Below are 20834 nucleotides of genomic sequence, written 5' to 3'. Positions count from 1 at the left end.
CCACTGAATTTTTTCTGTCTCTCTGGTTGTTGGTCCTGTCCTGAAGTATACCGGTCATTCCCCTGCCCCAATTTTGGTGTTGTCCTCAAAACTGATAAGGGTACATTCTGTCTTCACCTCTGGTTACTGATAAGGAAAAATATTAGACACATAAGTTAGTCTCAGCACAGACCTCTGAGAAGCTTTGCTTTTAATCCACCTCCGGCATCATTAACCACTGAACTTGTAACTTCTGAGCTCAGCAACCCAGCCATTTTTTTCATCCGTATTGTTCACCAATTCTATTAATTTTATTGTATAAGGCAGCTGGAGTAATCGGGCTTTTTTTCTTTTCAAAGCCTTGGCAAGGGCTGGCCATTCCTACTCCCTGCTCTTTTCCTCATGTGTCTAGAAATGGCTTCCAGAAGTATTTGCTCTATGATTTTCTTAGCGACCAAAGTGAAGCTGACCTGTCTGTGCTTCCTCAGGTCATCCTTCTTGCCCTTTTGAAAGCTGGGTATGAGACCTGTCTGTCTCCAGTCATAGGGAGCTTCCTCTAATCTCCATGACCTTTTAAAGATGAGAGAGACTAGCCTTAAAAAATAGCAGCTAGCTCTTTCAGGACTTCTGGATGCGTCCTATCTGGTGCCGATTTTTCATTTGGTGTGCAAAACATAGAATGATGGTTCAAAATTCCTGCTCATTCACTCACTTGTTCTTACTTAGTGAAACCATTTAAAGGAGAATGGTTAGAACTTTTCTGAGTAGCTAGGTGTTTAAAGCTCTTTAACATGAAACTTGTTTAAACCTAGTATTAGAGTTTCTTGGTAATTGTTAGTGTGGAAACCTTATTTACAGTTCCCTGAGTGTGCTTGCCATGGCACATGGTTTGGTAAGTCAGGGTGCTTGTGGTTGTCTGGGGCTGTGTGTTCCCTTTCCTTCCCTGATGTATGTACTGGTACTCGCATGATCAGTTGGTGAGGTAAGGGTCCTGATGACTTCCCTTTATCTCCAACATTTGTTTCATTTTCTTCTGTCAGCCCTCTGCGCTAATGCACTTTAAAATTGCCTTGGCACCATTTAATGTTGTGCGAGAAATGAGGGTGAAAACAGGAAGGTGAGACTGAGACAGCCCAGTCCTAAATGAGCTTGAATAGCTGTGGAACATCACGCTGCCTTCAGTCTGAAGGAGTTGAGATGCAGTTTTTATACCTGCAGTGTTTCACTTCGAAGATTCTCAAAAGTAGCCCTTAGGTGGTTGTAGCAGATAGGAAGGGCAATGTTATTGTGGTTTTAGATAATTCATATTTTTGAAAGGCAGTGCTTGAAAGTTCCAGTAAAATTCAAATCTTATATTGAATACTTTTTTTTTGTTCTACAGCTAATGGCAGAGCAGGTTTGAATTTCATGCTATTTCTTAAAAGTTGTTACAGTGAGAGAAGTGCATTTGATGGGTGTTGAGTAGGATCAGTGATACAGGCTTGCCATTTAGGTTCTCCTGGCTTTAAAAACAAAAACTGTGGCTGAACTCTAGTTATGTAACTGTGTATTTTTGATTCAAGTTTGGAGGTGGCAGTTATGTGCCTGCTTTTAAATGCTTCGAGGAAGACAAATTAGCCTGTTTTCTTTACAGATAAAAAGATGGCACACTACTGGTATGTCTCCATCAATATGGAATGAACTGATAATTAGCATAAGACCTTACTGAGTTGTGTATTTTCCTCAATAAGCACCTATCACCGGGACTTGTGTACCAGATCTCGGTCAGAGCTGAACGTTCAAGGTGGGAGCGTATGGATCTCCTGTTCCCTGCTCTTCCTTTTGGAGGGGTTTACCACTTGGATCTTTTGAGGACTTAATTACACCAGCTGTTTTCAGTTTCTGTGTGTGTGCTTTGCAGTTCCAGAGTTACAAGGTAGCTTTCGTTGAGATACATGAATCACTTAGCTTAGATGCTGTAAGAAAACTTTGGTCTCCGTTATAGATCTTTTTTGTCCCTTTTGGACCCCAGTATAGAGACTAGTTTATATATTTTATTTTGCAGCAGTATTTGGGTGACTTAACAATGTTAGAGTTCTGTTGTGAATGAGTTAAGCTTTCCAATCTCCATGTTAAGACGGTGGAAACGTGACGTGTGCTATCCTGTTTTGAGAAGTTGACAGAGGGAGCTTGCACATGCGGGAATGTGATTTCAGGGCTGCAGGCACCACTTCTGACTGTGGGAAATCTTCATGATGCTTACTCTTAGAGATGTTGATAATAGCAGATTTGAAACTTCCTAGAGGTCAGGGGCTGGAGGGGACCTGCTGTGTTGTAAGTGGCACTGCCTTGCTAATTCTAGTGCCATTCCAAGTCTTTTGTAAATGGATTATGTTTTATTTTAAAACTTAACTTATTTTTTTATAATGTGTATTCTACTGAGAAGGCTGTTACAAGACTCTGTCTAATTTCCAGCCTAACTTAATTAGATAAGCTTTCTTTTAATGTCAGTGCTATCTTTTAGCTTAGTTTTCTCCTTCTGCACACCTGGTTTCCCCCCCCGCCCCCCCCAACTTCTTAAAACTTAAACTACTTAAGATCTTAATTGCAAAATCTTAAGATGCTTGTAAGCAAGACTGGTTCCCGCTTCTCCCTCCCAGTAGCCTAGCAGCAGGCATTCAGTACTTCCTTAGCTTTTTTGATAAACTTCCTTTCTGGCATGTAACACCTACTGTTGCCAGGATCCTGAGGCTCTCAGCAATAGTCACATACAATGTGATTTGGCAAGAGCTGCAGTTCCTGTCTCCAAGATGCAATCTTTACATGCAAGTGCTGTCTGATCTTCAAAAGCTATGTCCTAGAGGCCTGTTAACGTCTTAAATTATGTTCTGTAGGCTTGCATCTGCTGGAACACAATTGAGTAATCCTGCCTGGGATTGCAACATAAGCAATTGCACTGTCTTTTTGTCTTGATGCAGTGGACAGGTCTGTATTAAATATGTAAGCAACTCTATAGACAACAGGAATGACTACAGCGTGATGATAGATTTTATATACCACTTCTAAAATATTTTATTATAGAATGCTTGTTATTTAATGTGATGGTCTCACTAAATGTGTTATTAATAATGTGCACTGAGCATTTAAAAACCTAGAAACAACCCAAGTTGTTGAATTGACAGGAATAGAATTGACAAGTAATAGGTAGAAACTTCCCCTTCTCTTACCATAAAGCTAACAGAAAATACACAGTGGCTGCTGATTCATATTGGCACAGGTGACTTAATTCCTCTAGTGTGCTTCTGCTTTGAACTTTTCACGATGGTTCTTTCTTGTGATAAACCAGGTTTTGAATTCCTCCATTATTGCTTTGAGTATGGTGGAATTTTGTCCCCAGGGTTTGTTGCAGGCCGGCCATGCTTAACACTGGAAAGCATTAGGGCATCTTTGTTACGTTGAAGAATTCTTGGTTGTTGTCCTGGTTTCAGCTGGGATAGAGTCAGTTTGCTTCCTAGTAGCTGGTACAGTGGTGTGTTTCTGAATTTAGTATGAGTATAAAGTTGGTAGCACACTTTTTTTTTTTTTTTCGCTGCTGCTAAGTAGCGCTTACTTTAGGTCAAGGACTTTTCAGTTCCCTATGCTTTGCCACCGAGGAGGTGCCCAGGAAGGCATGATGGCTGACGGAACCAGCCAAAGGGCTATTCTGTACCACTGAGCATCACGCGCAGTGTATAGACCGGGGGGAGTTGGCTGGGGACCACTGATCGCTGCTCGGGGACTGGCTGGTGTCGGTTAGCGGGGGCTGAGCATCACTTGTCTGTCTTGGGTGTAATTTCTCTCTCTTACTGTTGTCTCCCTTTTAATCACTATTATTATATTATTACTGTGTTTTATTTAATTTCAATTATTAAACTGTGCTTATATCAACCTGCAAGTTTTACCTTTTTTCCGATTCTTCTCCCCATCCTACCAGGGGGTGGGAGTGAGTGAGAGGCTGTGTGGTACTTAGTTGCTGGCTGAGGTTAAACCGTGACAGTTATGTTGAAGAAATGTCCATATGGTTATGGTTCGTAGGAAACATTGTCTTTATGATCTGTCTTGAAGGTGACTGTGAACGTGACTTTTTCGAATGACAACAGTATGCTGTTTTGTCACAGGAATGATTGGATGCAACATGAGTGATAAGTGAAAGAGCTGGGTGCCATCAGCTGGCTTATGTGAATGGGTTAGAAAACTTGGTAGCTCTGGCTGTTGTATGGACTGCTTACATGTTCAGTTGCAGAGCAGCCTTGCTCTGCATGTTGTACGTTTTTCAGAGGATTATGTTGGAATTTCGTGGTTTTGAAAGTATGAGAACATTCTCCACATGAGTTGACAGTTTTGTCATTTAACTAGTTCTTTGTTCATGCTGAGAGAGCTAGACAAAATTCTGTTGAATGTTTTTGCTAAGCTTTTATTTATGTTCTCTCTTTCCCGTTATGAAATTGGAAGACTGAAGTTTGAAGGGCTTTTTTCTTTTCCTTCTCTTTTTTAAGGTCTATGTTGGTGAACTTCCTCAAGATTTTCTTCGCATTACCCCAACGCAGCAGCAACAGCAGATCCAGCTGGATGCCCAGGCGGCTCAGCAGCTACAGTATGGAGGACCAATGGGTACAGTGGGCAGACTCAGCATCACTGTAGTACAGGTATAAGCAGTACCTTCTTTGTACAATTAAATAATTGTAATTAATTAATACAACTAATTTTTTTGATTGGTGGCTACAAAAATTTGAGTTACTAAGTGACTTTTATATAAGGAATGAGTAATTTTTAAAGACTTTGTAGCCTTGTGTTACTGTACATCAGCATTTTGTCCAGCTTCATGTTTCATAACTGCATGGTGCAGCAATTTCCTGTAAACCTTGCTATTATAGCACATAATCAAATAAACTTTTTTTTTTTACAGAAGGCTTCTTGTAGAAACACTTAATATTGGAAGAACTGGAAATTTTGAGAATATTACAAGAAACTGCAGTTGCCTTACATATTTTTCCTGAAGTGACTGCTCTGTTCCATCCCAGTTTCCTGTAATGCATTTGCTGGTTTTCTTGGGGTTTTTTGCAGGCTTTCTTACTAATCACAAGTGCATAGTCCTAGCTCTTTATTTTCTACCTCCTCTTTTCCCTTGTTACCCTTCTTTCTTCTATTGACAGTACTGTATTAATGCATTCATTATGCATAAGATTTCAGGTTTTGAAACTTGTATGTCTTAGCAAAATTCTGGTTGCCTACATTAACATACCAAATGTTCTTTATATTGTCTTAACACACCACATCTACTTAAAAGTGCTCTTTTCAAGTCATTTTCTAAAAACATACCAACGAGATATTTAGCCTCAAGTTTTGCACCAAGGCTGGAATAATACATGTATGGTTACAGCTTCCATGGTGAGGTCCTTACTGGGGAGCAAACCTATACAGGGTCTCTCAGGAAAAGAGGGACTGATCCTTCCTTTCTATGCGCTTCATTGGTCAGTTTGTTCCTTCACAGCTGATATCCGTCCTTTGCAACCTGGGGTCATGCTTTTTCAAAGTCCATTACTTCGAATGTCTAGACACTTGAACTGCATTCAGTTGCAGCCCTTTTTCTAGTTCTGATGAGTTTCCCAATCTGTGTTCAAAGAGTGTAACACTGGAAGCCTCTTGTGCAACTTTGATCAGCAGAAAAATGTTACCACTTCTAGAGCATAGTAGAAGAAGCTTTAGTATTATTTTTTTTTTGCAGAGGTAGGGGTAGATGTTGCAGGTTAAAGCTCAGGCCTATAAGGAAATAAAACATTTATCAAATAACAAGTCCTGTCTCTCTTGACTCTCTAGCAGTTTCTAACAACTTGTATGCTACTCCATAGGTTGTCCATCTTTGGCTATTTGCTTGGACAGCTTAAAGTGGTTTTTTGTCACGGGATGTTGCTCCAATCAGTATAGATGGTAGAAGTTCCTGTAGCAGATAAAAGGGGCAGACAGTACAGTGTTCAGGAACAAGGTTTGCATCTCACTCTGAGTGGCTGTGTACAGAAACATCCAGATCCCTGTTTGGATGGGTGAACTGATGGAGCTGATATTGGTCCTTATCAGGTTCAGTCCTTGTTTATTTTTAGGTGCTTATGCAGATAAGAAAAATCTTTGTTTTGCTTGAAGAATAAAGCCTAACGGCTGTTCATGATGTCATATCTGTAAGTAACCACTTGTTACAGAATCACAGGATAGTTGAAGTTAGAGGGGACCTCCTAGAGTTTTAGTCCTGACTTCATCCCATCCCTATCCCACCCTGGCCAGTGCCTTAATCAAGGATTAAGGAGGATGTTACGTACAAGAAAAGGCTGAGAGAGCTGGGGAACAGGCTGTTGGGGGAATCTACATGAGTAGTCCCCACCATCAGGTATTTGCGAAGAAGACAGCTAGGCTCTTTTCAGTACTATTTAGAAGAAAGGCAAGAGATTGCAGTAAGCACAAATTGAAATATAGCAAACTCTGTTTAAATATATGAAAAAACATTTTACTGTGAGAGTTGTCAGCCGTCAGGACAGGTTGCCCAAAAGTATTGTGAAGCTTCCATCCATAGAGACACTCAGAACTTGCCTGAGCATTTGATCCAGCTTTGAGTGGGGAGCTTGGGCTAGACATAGTCTAGAGGTTCCAACCAACCTCAGCCATTCTGTGATGGCTTTTGAAGTGAAATCTTCAACTGTATTAGTGGCCCTTTGCTGGACTTGTTCAAGTACGACCGTGTCTTCTACTGGGCAGCCCAGAACTAAAGAGAACAGCACTCCATATATGTTCTCCCCAGTGCTGAGTAGAAGGGATGATTGTCCTTGACCAGCTATCTGTGCTTGTCCTAGTGCAGCCCAGGATGCTGTCTGTTGTCTTTGCTGCAAGGGTGCATTGCTGGCTTGTTTCCAACTTGGTGTCCACCAAGACCCCCAGGTGCTTCTCTGCAAAGCTGCTCTTCCACCAGGTAGCCTGCAGCCTATAGTTGTACATGTGGTTATTCCTCCTTTGGGCAGAACATTACATTTTCGTTTGTTGAACTTTGTGATTCCTGTCTGTGCACTTCTGCAGCCTGGCCTGGTCCCTCTGAATGGCAGTACAACCTCGAGGTGTCCCAGGAGATAGTCTTCTGTACCTGTCTCGGAGTTCATGGCAAGAAAGCTGTGGGAATCGTGGCTGTGTATTGAGGCATGTGGCATTCTGGATAGGAGATTTACTATGGCTTAGTTAACCTGTGGAACATGAAAAACTGGTTGAAGTCTTTTGTATTTAAATATGTGTTGATAAAGCATATAAAGCAGCATGCCTTAATGCTGTTACTAAAAAAATGGCGGAAGATGAGAAAATATGTTTGGGAAGGTACTTTACTGCTTTTCTTCCTTGCAGATATATAGGAATGGTGGTGAGTTTATCTAAGCACGGTTGATTGCGTCTTTCCTTTTGGTGAAGTTTGATAAACTGGTTAATCTTCATTATAAACTTTTTTATCTTTTATGATTAAACTGCTAGACTTCAGAGTCTAGAGAGTGAGTAACCTAGGTGCCAACCTTCCTACTTTGTTAAGCTCACATTTACAAGAAACTTTTGAGGCCTTTCTCACCAGCTCTAACATATAAATTACTGAACCAGCATGTTCCCTGAAGGCAAAAAGGGCTTTCCAGGCCAGAGCTTCATCCATTGTCACTAAATCGTATGCAAGTCTCAACTGTTCCAGTTCTTTAAATGTTCTGTAGGTAGGAGGCATCCTAGGCACTATGTTTTGTCACTTGTCTTACTATAAAAAGAACTATAAGCTGCTTAGTACAAGTCAGGGAAGCACCATGTCCAAAAAAGTCTGATTTCTACTTTGCATATAGCTGTGCAGCAGTACTCTGTGTTGTCTTCAAGGCTGTCATCAACTTGGTTTGCTCTATTCCTCTGGTGTTACAGCAAAAGGATCTTGGGTATCTTTTTGATTCTGTACCACATCTCTTTTTACAGTCAGGGAGAACTTGAGTTGTCCACTGAATTAAGTAATATCAAATGCTCACACTGAATTAAGTAAGTTTTTAATCACTTCAGAAAGTATGATCTACTAGATCTTTACCTCAGTTAAACTGCTGTTGCAGTTTGTGCTTTTGTATTGTGTGATATTCTTGAAGCTACTGGATTTCTGTATTTCGTCATTTAAAAGTACTTCAGGGACAGGCTACCTATACAATCAACTTACTGCCATATCGGAGAGCCGATATCTAGACAGAAATTGAAGTTGTTGCCATTTCCTTGTAATCATACAGCTTTTGGTTTGGTATGAAGTAACTAACCTTCAGTTACTTGTGAAGATGTGTATTTTCTACAGCAGTCAAGTTAACTAGAAGTTCCCTTTTCAAGGTCTCCCAGACATTTAGTGGTGTCATTGGGTTATGTTTTAACTCTTGAGTGCTGTTTTTCTTGACATTTTCTTTCCTGTTTACCTCATAATTGAATCTAGTCCTTTGTTCAGTGTTTGATTCTCTTTGTGAACTAATATTAATTACCTTCTCAAGTTATGGTTAATATTACATGCTTACAGGCTTTCTTCTTTTTCCAGGCAAAATTGGCAAAGAACTATGGAATGACCCGCATGGATCCATACTGTCGAATACGGCTGGGGTATGCTGTGTATGAAACTCCAACAGCACATAACGGAGCCAAGAACCCCCGCTGGAACAAAGTGATTCAGTGCACTGTTCCCCCGGGTGTGGACTCTTTTTATCTAGAGATATTTGATGAGGTCAGAACTACTATATTTTTCCTTCCTCCCCATCTCCTGTGTTTGGACTGAGGTTTGGGTGAAATCTTGCAAAAAAGGATTGAGTTACCAAAGGCTGTTTCTTAGCTGTGCTGTCTGGGAGATGATAAATTTTTTTCAGAATCCCAACAGCAGCAATCCATAAGGCTTTACTCTTCCCCAGGAATATCAGAGCTGTTACTTTGGTAGCTGATAAGGGGCATTAGCAGGGTTCCGTGCAAAGGAAGAGAAGCAACAATGTCTTGAGTGGTGTTTAAGCTCCTCTTCGCTATCAAAATGCCCTGAAGCCTTATATTCTGTACTGTCCCTATTAAAAATAGCCTGTTTATACAATGCTGTTTTACTCAGAAATTCTTCGGTGTTATTCTAACTCACAAGGAGCTTGGAAGCTTTCCCAAGTTCAGAAATGCTGAGAATAAATGTCAAATATAGACTGTGTGTAGTCACTAGGATTTATTTGCAGAAACTTAAGAGTCTGCAACTGATGCTGAGGTCTGTGGTTTGCCTCTTTTTTTTGCTGCCTCTCTTACTGTGTGTTAAAACTTGACACTGCAGCAGCTGTGCAGTCATTATGCAAGTGAGGCTTTTGGATGCTATTTCCTGGGCTTGGTTGATGAGTTGAATTGTCTTCTTTCGTGGCTGCAGCAGGAGTGGCAGGAGCAGTACTCATATCTGCTCTTGCATTACTGGAGCTCACAGCCTTTCATAGTGCTGTGAACAGAAGCTGTTTACATTCATTTAATGGCCTCTAATATGATGTCACTAGATTCACGCAGGCTATGCTGATAAACATATGTTTTATTTCTAGAATTGTTCTGTTCTAGGTTTTCAGTTTCTTATTATTAAATAGCTGCAATCAGTCTATTAATTCCACTTAAGTATTATTCATCCTTGTTGGAAAGGAGATGGCTGCAATATTTACTGATACTTCAGTAGTTTCAAAACTAATAACTTGAAACCAAAATTGATAAAATTAAATAGCATAAAACTGAAGTCAAGAATAATTTTAAGATATTTTTTTTCCAGTATAATTAAGTTGATAATATGTTTGTTTGTTTTTTTAAATTATATCCCAGCGGGCATTTTCAATGGATGACCGTATCGCTTGGACACACATTACAATACCTGAGTCTCTGAAACAAGGAAATGTGGAGGATGAATGGTATAGCCTGAGTGGAAGGCAGGGTGATGACAAGGAAGGAATGATTAATCTGGTTATGTCGTATACGGTAAGCTGAGCCTGGAGTGGGAGTAGGAAGGGAGAAAAGCTTCTTGGGTAGTGAGAGGGAGATATTTTAAGGTTGAAGTAGAAGTAGTTCCATAGCACCTTACTGGGTGTTTGTGTGTACTAGTGTTTAAAATAATATATAAAATTATACTGAACTTTGTGATTAGCAGTTGAAAATATTATTTAAGGCAGTAAATACTTTTTGTTTAGGTTGTAAATGGGTATTTATCTGGTTTACCTAAAAAATAATTGAACTCAAATTTGCTTCTAGGACCATTCAGGTTTGCTCTAAGATAAAATTTATGATTAGTATGCTGTGTAGTCAATTCACAAGAATAAGATATGAAAGCTGGTTAAACCTCTGTTTTGAAATAATTGGCTTCAGTGAGAGAATTTGTGAAACTGCTGCAGAAAGAAAGTTTGACATGATGTGTTTACATTGATTTATGGGCAAATTAATTGCCATTTAAAATGATGGTAGTTCAGTTAATTTGCCAGAGATTTTGCTTAATATAGTTTAGCACTTAGTATAGTCATATTGTAATATTGAACCTGGATTTGCAATGTGACTCTTTGAAAATACTGCTTTAATTGTTTTAATTGCTGGTTTTGCTTTGTTCTATTTCTTGAGTAGTTCTAATCTGTGTTTTCTGTGTCCAGTCTTTGCCAGCTGCCATGATGATGCAGCCGCAGCCAGTGGTCCTGATGCCCACTGTGTATCAGCAGGGAGTTGGATATGTGCCTATAGCAGGTATGTTTTCTTTCTGTGAAGACTCTTAAAACTTCCAGATGAAGGGTTTTGCAGAAATAACTACCAAATTTCTCCTATTTTTTCAGAATGGGAAGGAAGCTATGAGAGATTTGTCCTTAACTGCTTTTCCCATTATATGTTCTTGGGAGGGGAGGAGTGAGTGAATTCTGTGTAGGTCTGCTTTCAGTATTGTACCCTGTTTAAGGGAGCTGTGTCGGTTTGATTGAATGGCTTAAAATGACTATCAAGTTGGAACAAGTAACTTGAAGGCTTCTCTTTTTGAATATTTATTTTAGACTGTCAGGTCACTGAATAATTAAATACCATCAGGCTGCACTCTAACTTGTGCTTATTTAAACGGTGGCAATCCATGTATGAAACTCTTCAGACATCAGAAAGTGCCCCAGATGACTTGTGCTGTCAGACCTGCAGCTTAAATAGCCCGTAAACAGATTGACTCTTCCGTGGTCTTTGAAGGTGCTTTGTTGGAAGCTTGCTACACAGCATGGGGAGCGTGTAGCACAGCGAGTGAAAAATGTTAGGAAGCTGAGATCGTTACGTAAATAATCAAGAAGAGCTAAAGCAGGTATTGTCAGTTCTCTTGGTCTGTGCAGAGTAGGTTTTGGACTTGTATAGAAAGATGTGTTAATTTTGGGTTTGTAACTTTTCTATCAAAAATGAAAAGTTTAAAGTATGTAAATAAGCTTGAATTTGCCCTACTTACATAACTGATAAGTAAAGTTCACTTGGGTTTTTTGTGTCTTTCACTTACAGCTCTTAAAAACTCCAGTTTGCATGGAGATTTATTCAGTTATATGCGTACTTCTTAAATAAAACAAGATACAAATTTACATATTTGAATTTCTTTGCATACAAGTGCATGAATGAGTGATAAGAGTGTGTGGGACCTAACTGCGGTGCTGGAGGCTGACAACAGTTCTGTTGTGTGAGTTTTTTAAAGACTCAATTTCTGATTGAATTTGAAATTTCATACTCTGTAAAGGACCATACCTCCTGTTTCATTTGTACAGAGCTAAGTTAGAGCAAAACATGGAAAAGTTCGGTTACATACTTCTTTCCTGGATGAAAACATGCAGTTTGCTTCGCTTGAAGTGCTTTTATCCCTATAGCTTAATTCTCAGGATTTAAGTCTTGCTTGCTTTGCCAATGAACTGGTTCCAACTTATGCGTGCTTCCTGAAGTGTGATGCCATTGTGGTAAGCCAGACTTATCTGTAGCTTTTCTGTGTTTGAATTAGATACCATATATTTTTTGCTTATAGATTCATTGCATCCCTATATGCTGAAGCAGTTGGTGAACTTCAAACATGCTTAGCTCGTGTATGGTTGAAAGAAAAACAATAGCTGGGGTGGTACATATAGCAATGTAATAAAGGTGCTGTAGAACTTCTTGAACAGATCAACACGAGAATATCCCTATTGCAAAATTACAGTGCCAGCCAGAGTACGAACAGCAGAAATGACAAAGAGAGTACTTTCAGGTATAATTGAAAATAGACGTAGAACTGAACAGATAAAACTGATATTAGACCTTCAAAATGGAAAAACAAATACAGTGGTGCATCTTGATGTTCAGATCTTATGTTCTGCAGATTTTATAATTTCGAGAATATTTTTGGTAATACTTCATAAATCTATTTGGACAAGTAAAGAAATAACTAATGTTTAGCAATTGACATTAGTGCCTGACATTCTAGCATGTAAGAATTTTCCTTTATGTGCCAATTTTATTGATCTGTATGTTGAAGCTGTGCCCTTCTGCAAAGTTCCAGCATGTTTGTTTTAATTACTGCTATGATAATCTTCTGTATTGAAAATTCTTCCTGATTCTGTGACTTGTATTTGTAAAGCATTGCAAAGATGTACCCTTGGATTTGAACTTTTGTTCTAGGAAAGCTTAAATATACTCCTTTAACTTCATAAATGCCAAACCTACTATGAGCCACCTTTGACGTATTTTTGGTGGTTATGATTTTTTTTTTAATGTTACTGTGCTTTGAGTTTGCTGGTTTAGAATTTCTGTGGGCACCATCAAAATTTCTCAAAGCACTGTGAGTTTTAAAGCTTTTGCCGATTCACTAATCAATGACCCGCTCATAATAATTAGATGGATGGTTAGGGTTTGGACTTTGAAACTTTGACTTGACTTCAGAATACTTTTACTGTTTCATACATTTAATGGTATGGCTTAATAAGAGTAATTTCAAATTATAAAAGGAACCAGTAGTGCATCTTGGAAGACCTGGAGTATTGTCGGAACGTTCTCTGTATATGAACTAGGGGCTGCTCCTGGATTCTGTATCGTCTTGCAGCAAGGCGCCTGCGAGCTGCTGGCCCTCCCTGCCCAGCTGAACCGATCGTACCCCGGGGGGAGCTCTGCCATATGCTTCCTTTGGAACCCTGCAGGGTTGTCTCTCTTTTTGAGGCTGCCTCAAGAAGGGCAGTGGTAGAACATCAGTATGAAAGGAGGAGATTCTGCTCTTGGGCAAGACTGTAAGAGTCTAAATCTTATCTATGATGGAAGTACAGTGAGTGGACTAAAATGATTATCCAGACAGTTTGAGTTATTTGTTAATGTCCAAAATAATTGTGCTGTAAGAAGAGGTGGCATTAAGTTAAATTGAGAAGTGTCACAAAGGCCAAGTTGTTTTTGTGTAACAGAAAATTTTTGTTCAAAACCAAGTATACGTAACTAACCTTCTAATTAAGGTTGAAGCAACTAATTCCTCATGCTTATCTCTTATCATGCAAGCTGAGGTAAATAGTAGGAGCAAGCACTTAGTCACTGTGTTAAGCACATGAAGCTTGAAATGCCAACACAGGTAATGTTCTTTTCCCCACATTTGATGGTAGATGTTACAGAGCTGTGGTGAGAGCAGAAATGGCCACAGAATATTCTTGCACCATGTTGATTAATTTCAGAAGTTTTAAAAATGAAAAACTTGCTGACAGTAGCACTAGTTGCTACAAACTGTAGTTGCCATAGATGATACATGTGTGGATTGTTTCAGAAAATTTGAACTTGTCAGTCCTGTTGCTCTTATGGAAGTTATGTTTATCTACCTGTTTGTTTTTCTAAAGATTACTCAGTTTAGGCTGTAGAAGGTTGTGGTATACTAGTTGCTTACAGTCCAGGCTGATCTTGATAGCGTATCAGAGACAGTAAGCTAAGAAAAGTTAGTTCAATAATCAAGACATATTTCTTACCAGCTAAGTATTCATGGGATAAATCAGCAATCTATTTGTACTTACCTTACAAACACCTGTGCATTAAAACCCCATGTGTTTCAATGCCCTATCAGAGTCCAGAATATCATTTTTTATTGAGGCAAAGGTGTGTGTGTGTGTACCTTATTTCTCTAGGTGTCTGTATTGAGTTTCATGGGTTACTAACGTCACAAGCTATTTGTTGAGAAAACCATGGATGTATGTTGCCCTTCGTGGGCTATAAAATACAATCCTTGCTGCAGACACCTGGTGGTTTACTTATTTTGAAAAGATTTCCTCTGTTACTTTTGTAAAAACACCACATTTAGGAAACTTGTTCAGAGTGCTGAAGCAAATTAGTTGGTAGACTGAATCCTAGCAGCATTTAGGTTTTGATATGAGGTAGTTCAGGTTTTACCCAATTGCCTCAGTTTATCCAACTTTCACCTTTGGAAGCTAAATGATTAATTTCCTTTTGAAAATAGATTAATATTTCTTTCCCGTGTCTTATTCCTTTCCCCTTGCCCCTTCATTTTCACCTATCTTTAGGGCTTGAGTACTTTGCTCTGGGTAAGTTTCCAAGCTCTTGCCTCACTCCCATCCTCATTGACTCAAGTGTCTTTGCATGAACTCATCTAAACAGCTTTATTTGTTACAGCAGACTGTATCACAAGGTATTGCCACTGGGATGTCACAATAGAACAATTCAGGGCATCTCCTGGAAATTGTTATAGCCCCTCTAACCTCTTGGAAAGTCTTAAAAGGCATCTGCTCAGCTTCAAGCTGTAATAGTTAAAGTAATTGGCGGTAATGGTGTGAAGGATAAAATGTGATTTGATGGTTCTGAAACTGTTCTGTGTCAGAGAGCTGGTTTCTTAGAAGAGAAACTGATCTTGAAACTGTTCTGCTGCTGCAAGGTTTGGGGAGAAGCAGGTGATGTCATGACTTTTTGTAAACTTGAGAGTGAAGAACTTGGTTCTGGAATGACATTGAGAAGACAGCCTACCAGTTGCCTTCTGTTAATCTTCAAATAAGCCTTTTTTCAAAAAGATAACACTTTTTTTTTTCATCAGTGTATATGTTTCGTGCACATCTTTGATCCATGTCAAGTTAAGCGTCTGTCTAGAAGTCTGAAGGCAAATTATGTTATAGGAGATCAATTTTCCTTCAATTTAGACTTACTTTACTATGACATCTTTGATTTTGAATTGTGCAAAGATATTGTGACATCCTTAGCTTTGATAAAAGCATTGGTGGTCAATCAAGTATGTTCAGAAAATTCTAGAATTACTCCTTGCAAGATAAAATGTCATTTCATGATGCTCTGAGTTTTAGAAATATGGAGTAAATAAAACTGATGTGGTTGTCACAATTTGGTTTATTCTGAGCAGTGGAACTGCAGAATTTTTCTGTGGGTCTGTACACTTCGCTGTTCTAGTAGTTCGCAAAGAAGCAACTTCTTTTTTTAAAAAAGGAATGGTGGTATACATATTTTAGCACTGATTTTCCTGCAGCAAATATCATTAAGTTCTATTTGTCTATTTTTAAAAAGGATACTGATTTCTTCATTTAAATGAAAGAATTAGTGTTGAGAATGTTCCCGAGTTTACTTTGAAAGGGACTATGCATGGGACAGAGTAAAAACGAGTGAAGAAATTAAACACAGGGCACTGAACCAGAAAAGAAAATAAAAAGTGTGTAATGCCTTGTGTGCAGGTAGAAAAAGTTTACCCTGTTAATTCTGCTTTGATGCTTCCATTGGCGCTCACAGCGATTGACTTGCTGTTGTACGTGCTTGTTTCGTGTATTGGAATGTCACTGCTTATGTCAGCATGTTTGCCATTGCCATTTCACTGAACTGGAAAACTGCTTCATTCTTCTGATTTATAACACTTACCTAATATCTGAGAGCAAAATGGGAACGTGCAATTCCATTGACAGTGAATTCTTACGTGGTTTAGTTTGTTTTCACCTGTTAGGGAAATGAAGTGCTTAATATGTAAAGCAACTTTTTACTGAACATTTAATAACTTTGGCATTTATTATAACTTTCTCTAATGACCGCATATATATAATTTGCTAAATTTTAGTGTGTAGTTCCTTCAAGCTTATGCTTAAGTCTTGCTTACTGTTTTATAAATCAGAAATTATAGATGCTTTTAGCCTGAGTGTGGAACAAAGCAAAAAACCAAGGTACTCTTTACATTGGTATTTGTATAGCTTGAATGTTGAGTTTTGTAACAAGTAAGCATTTATTATGGAGGGTTTTATTAAGAATCACTGTGATAGTAACACCTGTTTGTATATAGTGTGGTTGTAGACAGCATAAACTAATTCTAGAACTGTTAAGAGCTGAGAAAATGGGTTTTGAAATTCTTCAGTGGAAAACAATGCTATTAAGAACTTTGTCTCTAAAATCAATAATTTAGACTGAAAATAATACTGCCTGTACAGCTATCTAGTTTCATAATTATCTTGTTTTGGTGAAAGCAGTAAGAAAAACTGTGCTGATCTAGATTTATTTTTTTAATTTATTTTCTTTTTTTTTTACATCTACAAGACACTGAAACTATTGGTAAGCTGTAGGATGCTGTGGTACTCAGTGAGCCTCATGTTTCATTTGGATTAATATTTTTAAAGTGACCGGTATGGGCAGTTCTACACAAGTTAGGCTGATAGTTGGATAATCTTGGGGTGCTGGTGACTTACTAAAGAATTTTAGGAAACTTTAGATGTAAAACACAACTTCCATTGCTCTGTTCTTTTGGGTACTTTGCAACTTTTTTTTTTTGAGGCCATGCGTCTTTGTTCACCTGTTGTAAATATCTAGATTTTTTTGTAGGAAATGTGAGGAAGGAGTTGAGACTTGTTGAAGCTATGGAATAGGCAGTCTGAAATGCTGCTCGATACGATTATTGGGTAAAGTCCGTTTGCAGTGTTGAGGAGGACTGCACAGTGGTTTGACTCCAGGGTGCACACGTGGTCTGATTTGCCATATGTTCAAACACATAGTGCCAGACAGAATTCCAGGGGCCATAGTCCAAATGGCGTAAGAAGCTCTAGAGCTAAATTTTAGGCTGCTGTGGAAGAGGCGATAGGTGTCCTGGTGGTGTGGCCTGGCAGAGACGTGGTTCCAATGTGTAGGTAATAAATGTATGGTGAGAAGGACACTTCTTTTAGTTGCCAGCATGAACCTTTTCAAATAGATGCAGCCTGTACATTAGACTTAAAGCATCTAGTTTCTTTTTTTGCCTCTAATAAAACTTAAGATCATTACAAGGGGAATTTTAAAATCAAAATTGGAGAACATTGGTGGGTATGGAGGTGCTTACAATTCAGTAATGCATCCCTTCAGATAGGACAGAAGTCCAGGGTGAGGAAAGAAATAGCAAAGAGTATGTTAGGTAAAATCACATTTGCAATGTATGCAGTCAAACTATATTCAACTATAGTACCTTTTGAGCCAGAACTGATGTAAGTTAAGATGGGTTTAGGCGATACAACCTTGAATGTGAATTTTAATACAGCTTATTGAAAGAAGATATTCACTGAGATACTAAAATTATGTATAAGCTAGAGTGAGCATAGACATTTTTAATGAAATACATTAAAGAAAATCTGGAAAGGCAAGGTAAGTATTGGAATTGCTCTTTGCTTTTTTTTTAGGAGATACTAAGTCTGAGTAAAGTAGTACAATGTAGTCTCAATGTACTTGATCACTTAAGTACTTGCAGTCATTATGCTGAGATGAGGCTGCAAAGAGGCATACTTGAAAACTATGTTGGTTGTAGATTTGCTTTACGTTATTGTGCTTTTTGAGCAGTTAGAATTCCAATAGAAGACAAGCAGCTTTTGATCTACTCCTGGGTAATATATGAAACCTGGTTCAAAAAGTATTTTATTTTGAAGATGTATGATAGTGGTGACGCTAACAATTCACCTTTGTTTAACTTAAAAAGCAGTAATTGAGATTAGCTTGCTTTTTTTTTTTAAACTGGTGTACTAAAAACTATGTAAAAAATGTTAGCTTCTCAAAGTAAATGTATGCCAGATTTAAAAAAAAAACCACCAAACTCCCTTGATGAACCCTAGAAAAATCCTCTGCAGTACAACAGTAAAGTGGTTTTCTGCCAAAAATTGGGACATCTGCCCGAATGAGGGAATGTGAGAGTGTTAAATTACGTATTAAATCTAAACAGGTAATAAGGTTGAATAACAAAGCTTTTGAAGATCAAATGTGTAAGGAGTGTAGAACTATTTATGTTAAAGAAGCAGAGAACCTAGAATCGTTCAGGTAATTAAGTGACTCTAAAGATAAAAGTATGTAAGGGAGTACAAAAAAAAGCCATTTGGAACATGAGACCATAGCATGGGGGAGGAAGAGACACCTTAACAGAGACACTGTTAAGATGATCAGTAAAAAAATGCAGGTAAGACGACATTTGTTCCCAGTCTTGCATTTCTGATACATTTTTTTTTTAACTAGTTGCAGTATGTAACCTATTGCTTAATTTGCCTTGCATTCAGAAGACTGGAGGGTAGCAAACTGAGAATTCTTTTATGAACAGTTCTGAGGTAACTGTTTCCTATTGCGCAGACAGATTAAAACCTATGGAGATTAGAAAGAGCTGATTAAAACAACTAACTAGGTTAACTTTAGGAGAAGGGGACATGGTTATGTAGGGAAAGCTCATACCTTAGAAACTGTAGGCATATGAGTATGTGGGTAAGGATCATGTGGTCTGTGCATATCATCTTGCCAGCTGCATTTTGAACACATTATTTGCAAGGACTCTTCCTGTCATATGATGTCATATGATACAATAAAGGTCCTCTTGTGGTTGTAAGAGCTATTTTGAAAAGCTGATGAACAGATAAAGATAAGTAATGAGTCATCCCCTAATGGCGGGAGGCCTTTGGTCTGGGGGGTGCATCATATTTTTTAAAAAAATAGAGGGAAGGGGGCTAACAGGCAGTTTGTCAAAACAAAAACTCTTAGCAATTTATGAAATCTCTGACTGCAGCAGGTTGCAGAAGGATCTTACAGTAGTAAATGGGAAATAAAATCACATAGTAAGGCTGGTGTTAAAAGTATTATATGTAAAGAAAAAACTAACATTTGGTGGTGATTTCTTGCTTGGTCATTACGCACATAAAGATCTTTGAATTACTGTAGACTATTCTGTAACAATCATGGAATGGTCAGGGTTGGAAGGGACCTCTGGAGACCATCTAGTCCAGCCCCCTGCCAGAGCAGATTCTCCTAGAGCACATTGCACAGGATTGCATCTGGGCACGTTTTGAATGTCTCCAGGGAAGGAGACCCCACAGCCTCTCTGGGCAGCCTGGCCCAGCGCTCTGTCACCCTCAAGGTGAAGAAGTGCTTCCTCACATTCAGAAGGAACCTCCTGTGCTGCAGTCTGTGCCCGTTACCCCTTGTCCTGTCGCTGGGCACCGCTGCGAAGAGCCTGGCCCGTCCTGTCGGCACTCGCCCTGGAGAGATGTGTGCATCGATGAGATCCCCTCTCAGCCTTCCCTTCCCCAGGCTGGGCAGGCCCAGCTCTCCCAGCCTGTCCCCATACGGGAGATGCTCCATCCCCTCATCACCTCTGCAGCCTCTGCCAGCCCCTGCCAGCCCCTCTCCAGCAGCTCCCTGTCCCTCTGGAACTGGGGAGCCCAGCACTGGGCACAGCACCCCAGATGTGGCCTCACCAGGGCAGAGCAGAGGGGGAGGATCACCCCCCTCAACCTGCTGGCCACGCTCCTCCTCATGCCCCTCAGGATCCCACTGGCCACGAGGGCACACTGCTGGAAAATCAAATCAAACTTTTGATTAAAGTGTGTGTGTGTTCACACACACTGGTGGCACCCTGGCCACCGGGACTCCCAGGTCCTTCGCATACCAGGTGAATAGTGTTTCAAGCAGTGGACAAAATGCTCGGGTACACGTAGAGAGCAAACACAAAGGCTTTACCAGGCGGCTGTGTGAATCGGCGCGTGTTTGTGCAGAGGTGCACGTATTTCTCCTTGGCACCAGCATGGCAGAACTGGAAAAGCCACCCCAAAGGTGTGGGACTACGTCAGTCAGGTCTAGAACTATTTAGACAAGACGTGAAATACAGCATTTTCAGAAGTGATAACGGCTCTTAGATGTATACTACAGCTGGTTTTAGTTTTATAAAACCAAATGGTATTTTCATTGATGGATTTTTGCGTAATTATAAAAATTAAGTGATGAAAAGGAACTTAAGTCTAATAATTTCTTTTAACAGGAATTAGAAAACTCATTTCCTAAGACAATCTTTGTAAACTATCAGTGCTTTAAGTTTTCACAGATGTACAAGAAGTTTGTAAGTGTCAGATGAATGTTGTCCTCTGGCAGCAGCACAGGTTGGAGCAGTGTGTACCCCTGTAGGCATGAGAGGAATTGCTGTTCTGCCACTTTGTGACTTTTGCAGGCTGAACTTGATGGAACTTTAACCAGAGAAAAACATTTGCTTAAAATTTGCTTATGAGTGTCATCGAGTCTTCTTGTGGACCTAAGTACTTCGCTTTCCTTTGAATGCAGCGGAGCTTGCATGAATTGAATGTCTCAGTATCAGTTCTGCATATTGCTGATGTAAAATCATCTTTTTCATCACAACGTGAATACACTAGGGGGTAAAATATGATGGGGGGCAGCCAACCACACCTTTCTGTCATGCGCTTAGTGTTCGGTTAGTGATGTGTATTCCTGGTTAATGCAAATCATACCTAATTCTTGAGCTGTACCTGTTGCCATACTGTAGTTTAGCACTTCTGGAACATAACTTGGGCAGAGAATCTGTTCCAGAAAAATGTATTGTGATTGCAACGGTCTAGGTCTAATCTCTG

At 39.4% G+C, this 20834-nt stretch overlaps 1 protein-coding gene across 6 annotated transcripts in view; it reads left to right on the top strand.

The window, feature by feature from the left end:
• The window catches only part of TOLLIP (toll interacting protein), a 73324-nt gene that overhangs the window by 44435 nt on the left and 8055 nt on the right, over positions 1-20834 (top strand). For 4 of the 6 annotated variants that reach the window (XM_080404070.1, XM_080404071.1, XM_080404067.1 and 1 more), the window contains 4 exons: positions 4494-4643; positions 8555-8737; positions 9832-9984; positions 10644-10734. In XM_080404070.1, coding sequence (XP_080260196.1) covers positions 4605-4643; positions 8555-8737; positions 9832-9984; positions 10644-10734 — 466 coding nt within the window. In that variant the 5' untranslated portion in view covers positions 4494-4604. Of the gene's footprint in view, positions 1-4493; positions 4644-8554; positions 8738-9831; positions 9985-10643; positions 10735-14510; positions 18027-20834 lie in introns of those variants that run through there. The other 2 variants (XM_080404068.1, XM_080404069.1) reach the window with 1 other exon arrangement.

This window comes from Falco punctatus (genome assembly GCF_963210335.1).
Source record: "Falco punctatus genome assembly, chromosome: 10".
In the NCBI taxonomy this organism is placed as follows: domain Eukaryota; kingdom Metazoa; phylum Chordata; class Aves; order Falconiformes; family Falconidae; genus Falco; species Falco punctatus.
Note: the sequence above shows the minus strand (reverse complement) of the source record. Positions and strands in the feature narration are given on the sequence as shown.